This window comes from Cebus imitator, unplaced genomic scaffold, assembly GCF_001604975.1.
Source record: "Cebus imitator isolate Cc_AM_T3 unplaced genomic scaffold, Cebus_imitator-1.0 Scaffold9, whole genome shotgun sequence".
NCBI classification, from domain to species: domain Eukaryota; kingdom Metazoa; phylum Chordata; class Mammalia; order Primates; family Cebidae; genus Cebus; species Cebus imitator.
This window is the reverse complement of record NW_016107324.1, coordinates 1,335,402-1,343,137: the sequence shown is the minus strand read 5'-3', so window position 1 is coordinate 1,343,137 and position 7,736 is coordinate 1,335,402. Positions and strand designations below refer to the sequence as shown.

Here is a 7,736-nt window from a genome sequence, read left to right as displayed (position 1 = left end):
GCCAGACTCTTGTAGGAAAGGACAAAGAATCAATAGAGGAAAAGAACAATAATGCCAGCTTGAGTAGTAACAATGGGTGAACACTCCCAAGGATGCTAAAGGGTTGGGAACACATGCAAAGGCGGAGGAGTCAGCCCAAAGAAGACATGCACAGGCAAAGGGGAAAATGAAGATTTAGGAGACTTTGAGTTGAGGAGAATGAAATTAAAGAAGCCTACAAACCCTTCTTCTCTCCTCTTGCATTTGGGTTACTCAGAACCAACTGCAGATACCATGTAGTCCTATAGATGGATGCCAGTCCAGATTTATGGTATCCAATCCCATCTTTGCTGTCCTTAATGAACTATCACTCCTTCTTTTCTCAAAGACTACTCCAAAACCTCAATCTTTTGTTGAAGTTGCTATGATGTCCTTCTGAACTGTGATGTATTTGCTCTCAGATCCATTTCTTCCTTTCCCCTGCTCTCTTCTGTATTTCAGCAGCCTGATCTCTATAGCGGCCTTTTCCAGCCTGGCTTCTGGGTGTTTCCTCCAGTAGACAGCACAGGTTGAGGATTGAAGGTGGAAAAGGAAGAGCCTGTATATATTTCACTCTTCCTTAGTGCTTTAGGCAGCTGCAGCTCTTCTGCAGCCTCAAGTCTAGAGGCTGAGTCTTCAACTCCCTGGGGAAACATTGCTTGTGAATTGGGAGTAATTCATAAGCAATGCCCACTTCTACCCAGAAGTACAGGCCACTGGGCTCCAGATGCACTGCCTTCTTCTTCTGTCCCTCTCTCCTAGAGATGGTAGTGGTTTCCCACTGATGCTTCTCTCTGGGGTAAACTGCTATTCCTGCTTGGCTTCTTAACTCTTCCATTAACTTGTGTAACCAATTACCTACATTAAAATTTTTCTATATTAAACATTCACATGCTTCATGCTTTGCCTCTTGTCAGAGGCTAACCACCTAACTGTGAGATCTTGATTCTTGCTCCTTTGGAATTACTTTGTTCATGTATTGACTCTGATCATCATTTTAGCTCTCTTTTTTCCCTCTGCTAACTACAACTCTCCTTTGGACAACACATTTCCCTTTAACTTGTATTCTCTTCTTTCCTGAACACAGTTCTACAAAGAGTGATCTACACTTACTGTCTCTGCCTTCACACCTCCCATTCCCTTCTGAACCTACTCAAATCCAGTTCTACCCTCACCATTCAAGTAGACCTGATTCTTCTCCTTGGTTGCCACTTAGCATGCTTTGTAAGCTTCTCATCCACAGTGAAGATGTTCTCAAGGCTCCTTCTCCTCTACTTCTTCATTCCTCCCCTTCCTTACTCACTCTACATATTCTCCATGGACAATCTTATGACTTTATTATAATCTTGCTGCTTATGACTTCCAAATTTACAACTAGCTTTAGCATCTAGTCTGTTCCAGACCCATATGTCCAATGTCAATGTCTTCTACTCAGCTTGACAAGAAGCACTGTAAAATTCAAGATGTTCAGTGAAGGATTTCTCTTCCTCCACAAGCGTGTTACAGCATACATTCATTATCTTGCAGAATTACATCACCATCACTGATTTACTGAAGCCAGAATGAGGAGTCATCCTAAATCTGTCCTTTCCATTTATTCTCTATATTGAATCAATCATCCTTTTTATCAGCTATTCCTCTTCTATCACTCCCACTGCTGTCATTTTTGTACTACTGACATATTATGGCCTTTTGTCTGTTTTCCCTTTTAGATGAATAATAAGAACTTTCTGATGATCTCTCTGTTTCAAATTTTACCCATCCCCAGTCATCCTTTCAATTTGCTGCCAGAGAACTTTTATAGTTCATAGTTTGGATCATGTCATTGACCTATTTCTATAACAGTTTGAATGGTGCCTCATTACATCAAATGATAAGATCAAAATGCTCTATTAAATTCTTCCTGCCAGAGCCTCTTTTTGGCCTCATCTCCCACACTGCTAGTCTCAGAACAATTCATGTCCTCACAAAGCTCTGTGCCTGCCCATGAATGACCCTCTTCCTGGACATACGCACTCCATATCCTGGCTTCCTCAATAGTCTTGAAAATTCCATTGCATCTTTAAACTCTCCTTTCAGAAACTTTCTCTGTAAAGCTTTCTGACACTTTTCCAGTAAGGCTTAAGTGCTCCTTAAGTGCACCTGAGGAACACCTCAGTGCAAAAATACACCTGTTTGCATTTTGAGTTTCATAAGCCTAGGTGCTAAATTTGGTGCAAATAAAATCCTGATAAATCAAGGTGTACCTTCACACCAATAAGATTATGTAAAGATTTCCAATGTAGGAAGATTTGGAGTGGGAAATAAACTTCAGAGGATAAAAACTTTAGATACTGGTTGAGCCCTGCACCATTTGGACTGAGCTCTATGAGAGGAGAAGAAGGTGGAGGGTGGAGGGTAGAAGGTAATAAATCAATGTCCACAGATTTGTAGGATCTGAGAGTGGAGAAGATCATAGCCTGCCTCCCTGAGTAGATCTTCAAGGAGGCAGTTGAATTATAGCAGAGAAATGAATACATACATGGTATATCTCAGCAGACAGGAGCTCTCAGAATGCAGCAGAAATGGGAAGATGCCATCATGGGTCTGAGAGCTACATGCAGGCAGATAGGATCTTAAAGAAGTGTACAGTGTATTTTCAGACCCTATGGGTCTTGTGGCAGCAGCTGATTCCTGTGCACAAATCCAGAGCACGGAAGTGGCCAAAAGAGTCACCAGAACTGTCATGCCACATTGGAACCAGGAATAATGCATCATAACTCCTATAAATAAATGACTTAAAGTCTGTTAGGATTTAGTCTTGGAGTTGCTTGGGTGTTCAACCTTTTTTCCCCATCACCAAGTCACCCGGTGAATTTTAACTGCTAGCCAGTTATAGAGGCCATGTCAGGGGATGGTGAGTCTACTGGGGAGTCTGGAGAAAGCTTTGTTCACAGCCCAAATGGAGGCCCTGGAAGAGAAAGCCCCCTTCTGTACCTGAGTGCTGCTACCTCTTGATCGTCTCTCTAACTGCTACAGCTATCCTACAGTCTTGAGGCAAGATGGTTTGAGAGTAAAGGTAAAATGGGGAGAGGCAGCTCGTTGCGCAGTAGTGCTAGCGGCTTCGTGTTTCGGTACCCGCACCCGGCAGCCGCTTTTGGTGCTAAGCTGCTAGGAAGCCCCTCTCGGCGAGCTCGTTGGAGCTTGAACCCATTGTCACCCCTCGGACTTACCGACAAAACAAAACAAAAAAATGGTTGAAGCAGATCGCCCAGGAAAGCTCTTCATTGGTGGGCTTAATACGGAAACAAATGAGAAAGCTCTTGAAGCAGTATTTGGCAAATATGGACGAATAGTGGAAGTACTCTTGATGAAAGACCGTGAAACCAACAAATCAAGAGGATTTGCTTTTGTCACCTTCGAAAGCCCAGCAGACGCTAAGGATGCAGCCAGAGACATGAATGGAAAGTCATTAGATGGAAAAGCCATCAAAGTGGAACAAGCCACCAAACCATCATTTGAAAGTGGTAGACGTGGGCCACCTCCACCTCCAAGAAGTAGAGGTCCTCCAAGAGGTCTTAGAGGTGGAAGAGGAGGAAGTGGAGGAACCAGGGGACCTCCCTCACGGGGAGGACACATGGATGACGGTGGATATTCCATGAATTTTAACATGAGTTCTTCCAGGGGACCACTCCCAGTAAAAAGAGGACCACCACCAAGAAGTGGGGGTCCTCCTCCTAAGAGATCTGCACCTTCAGGACCAGTTCGCAGCAGCAGTGGAATGGGAGGAAGAGCTCCTGTATCACGTGGAAGAGATAGTTACGGAGGTCCACCTCGAAGAGAACCGCTGCCTTCTCGTAGAGATGTTTATTTGTCCCCAAGAGATGATGGGTATTCTACTAAAGACAGCTATTCCAGCAGAGATTACCCAAGTTCTCGTGATACAAGAGATTATGCACCACCACCACGAGATTATACTTACCGTGACTATGGTCATTCCAGTTCACGTGATGACTATCCATCAAGAGGCTATAGCGATAGAGATGGATATGGTCGTGATCGTGACTATTCAGATCATCCAAGTGGAGGTTCCTACAGAGACTCATATGAGAGTTATGGTAACTCACGTAGTGCTCCACCTACACGAGGGCCCCCGCCATCTTATGGTGGAAGCAGTCGCTATGATGATTACAGCAGCTCACGTGACGGATATGGTGGAAGTCGAGACAGTTACTCAAGCAGCCGAAGTGATCTCTACTCAAGTGGTCGTGATCGGGTTGGCAGACAAGAAAGAGGGCTTCCCCCTTCTATGGAAAGGGGGTACCCTCCTCCACGTGATTCCTACAGCAGTTCAAGCCGCGGAGCACCAAGAGGTGGTGGCCGTGGAGGAAGCCGATCTGATAGAGGGGGAGGCAGAAGCAGATACTAGAAACAAACAAAACTTTGGACCAAAATCCCAGTTCAAAGAAACAAACAAAAAGTGGAAGCTATTCTGTCATAACTACCCAAGGACTACTAAAAAGAAAAATTGTGTTACCTTTTTTAAATTCCCTGTTAAGTTCCCCTCCATAATTTTTATGTTCTTGTGAGGAAAAAAGTAAAACATGTTTAATATTATTTGACTTTATGACATTGCTTTTCAACAAGCAAATGTTAAATGTGTTAAGACTTGTTGTACTAGTGTTGTAACTTTCCAAGTTAAAGTGTCCCTAAAGGCCACTTCCTATATGATTTTTCCCAGTAAGTGAGGCAAGCAATTCTAAGATCTTCCACAAAACATCTAGCCATCTAAAATGGAGAGATGAATCATTCTGCCTATACAAACAAACTAGCTGTTAGAGGGTGGTTGGGGTATGCTACTCATAAGATTTCAGGGTGTCTTCCAACTAAAACCTCCATGATCTCAGTATGAAAAACCTGAAATCAGATGCCTATTTAAGGAAATAATCGCCCAGTAAACCCAAAAATGCAAATGGATAATGCTGGCCATTTTGCCTTTCTGACATTTCATCGGAAATCTGCAAGAACCTCCCTTTTCCCCTCCCCCAGTAACACCATTTAAGTGTGTGTTAAACAACGACAAAAAAAAAAAAAAAAAGTTTGGCCAAAAAAAAAAAAAAAAAAAAAAAAAAAAAAAAATGGGGAGAGGCAAATAAAAAAGATGAAAAAACTAAGACTCTTCATGATGTCAGACTGCTATATCAACTCTGAAGCCAACCCTTAGGGAGGTGAGAGGAATATATTTTTCTTTATTATTTAACATTGAGTCTGAGTTTTCTGTTATTCATTTGAAGCCAAAAGCACTCTGATTATACAATGTTCTTGAGGATATCTCAAGAAACCTGAAATTTACCCTTTTAAAAGCCAGCATAATCCTTCCTTTTGTTGTTGTTGTTGTTTTGTTTTGAGACTGAGTTCAATCTTGTTGCCCAGGCTGGAGTGCAATGGTGTCATCTTGGCTGATTACAACCTCTGCCTCCCAGGTTCAAGCGATTCTCCTGCCTCAGCCTCCCGAGTAGCTGGGATTACAGGCATATACCACCACACCTGGCTAATTTTGTATTTTTAGTAGAGACAGGGTTTCTCCATGTTAGTCAGGCTTGTCTTGAATTCCTGACCTCAGGTGATCCTGCTTTGTCCTCCCAAAGTGCTGGGATTACAGGTGTGAGCCACTACGCCTGACCAAAGATGATTTTAAAGTTTATATAGTGGGGCAAAAGACACAGACAATTCAATATTAAAGTAGAAGATCAAAATCAAAAGACTGACATTGCCAAACTTGAAGATCTACCATGGAGATATAGTAATCAAGATAGTGTGGCATAAATCTAAATAAATAAATACATACATACAACAATGGAACAGAATAAAGAGCCCAGAAATAAACATACTTAAATATTTCAAGTAATCTTTGACAAAGGAGCAAAGACAGTCTTTTCTATAAATGGCGGCAGAACAATCAGACATACATAGGCAAAAAAAAAAAAAGAATATAAACTCAAAATAGATCATAGATCTAAATGTAAAATGAAAAACAATAAAAGTCCTAGAACATAACACAGGAAAAAACCTGGATAAAATTGGCTATGACAATGACTTTTGGATTCATCAAATGTGTGATTCATAAAAGAAATAATTGGACTTCATTAAAATTAGGCATCTGCTCTGAAAGACAAGGTCAGAGGTTGAGAGGACAAGCCCACAAAAAGGTAGAAAATATTTGCAAAAGACACACCTGACAAAGGACCGATATCTAAAATATACAAAAAAACTCTTAAATCTCAACTTTTTTTTTTAAATGAGGTTTTGGTGTTTTTTGTTTTTTCAGGGTGGTATATTAGAGACTTTAAGCATACCTCAGCCATTTGGGTATAGCAAAATAGTACACAAAAAATCAACTCTGTGAGCTCTAATTCTAGAGAAAACATGGGAATTCACTGGAATAGTAAAGGACACCCGAGGCCCCAGGGAGGAGAAGATGAGCAGCCCCCTGATGGCATTTGGTTAATAAAGTGAGTGAAGCCCCAGTTCCAGAGTAAGGCAGCCAGTCTCCCTCTGTGTCACACCTTTCTGCTCGTGATGTATGAAACCCAGGACAAGGGAGGGCATCCTGCTACTCCCAAACCTGGGAGCTAGCTCAGGTAGAGGCTGAGAGATAGAGAGAAAGACACCAGGGAAAGCTGCAGATATTTTCCCAGACCAAGGACTGAAAAATGGATGCCAATTTTAATCCAGGCTCAGACAAAATCATTGTTTGGCAACCTGGCAATGGCAGCCACTGCAGACATTTCAGTTTCTGGCCAGATAGATTAAAGTGCTTCCACTGGAGTCGGGTAAAGGCCCCCACAGCCAGCATTCAGCTAAAAGTGTGGAGAGTGTCCCAATAGTTGCCTCTTGGAATTAGGCTCTCTCCTTTAGCAGAACTAGAGAAGAAGGAGAGTTGCTGAAGCTGACGTTTATTTTGGATAGCATGACTTGCAGCCAGTTATAGCTTTGCCCCAGCCTATTCCCTTTGTCTGTTGGGGAAGAGTGCCTGATCAGCTTTGAGGACACAGAGGAAGGTGGACTTCATTCCCTTGGAGATCTAACTCTTGTTGTGAACTGCCCCTCAGGGAAGGGTAGCACAGCCTGCCAAAGCCTGCCTAGGGTCAAAGGAAGTGCAAATGTGGTGCCAGCCATTGAATGGGGCAATACCAAAGTCTGAAACAAACTTAGAGAAGGGATCATCTCTCCCCATCCCCCTGCTCCCTCTCCGGTGCACTGCTGTAGACATGGCAGTGGCTCATCCCACTGGGCTTTAGGGAATGCTGACTGAAAGATGCACTTCTAGGTCTTCTCCAGCAGTACCATCCACAGCTGAAGCCCAGCAGTATTGGGGGAGGGTACTTCATTGGCTTCTCCATTTTCTCTACCCCAGGTGAGGGTGAGCACACACAGAGTAAGAGCCTCCTGCTGATTCTTACTCTTAAGCACCATATACTGGATTGCAGCCTGAATTATACCACCAAACAAGAATACACAGCTCACCAAGCAATGTCTGAGTAAGCCATCATATGAATCTATCTGCAGTGAAGGAACATGTACAGAGCCCCGGCCCTCTGAAGGCACTCAGAATTGAAACAAATCAACCATACATAACATACACCACAGCCATACCCTAAAGAGAAAAAAGAATTAAAAAGTCCTGTCTAAACAATACCATATTCAAAAAAAGAAGCATCAGCACCCTCAGATGAGAA

The 7,736-nt window shown here is 42.7% G+C and overlaps 1 protein-coding gene across 1 annotated transcript; it reads left to right on the top strand.

Moving 5' to 3' along the window:
- Positions 1-3,093: 3,093 nt before the first annotated feature.
- On the top strand, positions 3,094-5,107 carry LOC108315205 (RNA-binding motif protein, X chromosome). The gene has a single exon (XM_017544428.2). It carries the CDS (start codon positions 3,251-3,253, stop codon positions 4,424-4,426), a length of 1,176 nt encoding a protein of 391 aa, XP_017399917.1. The 5' UTR covers positions 3,094-3,250; the 3' UTR covers positions 4,427-5,107.
- Positions 5,108-7,736: the final 2,629 nt, after the last annotated feature.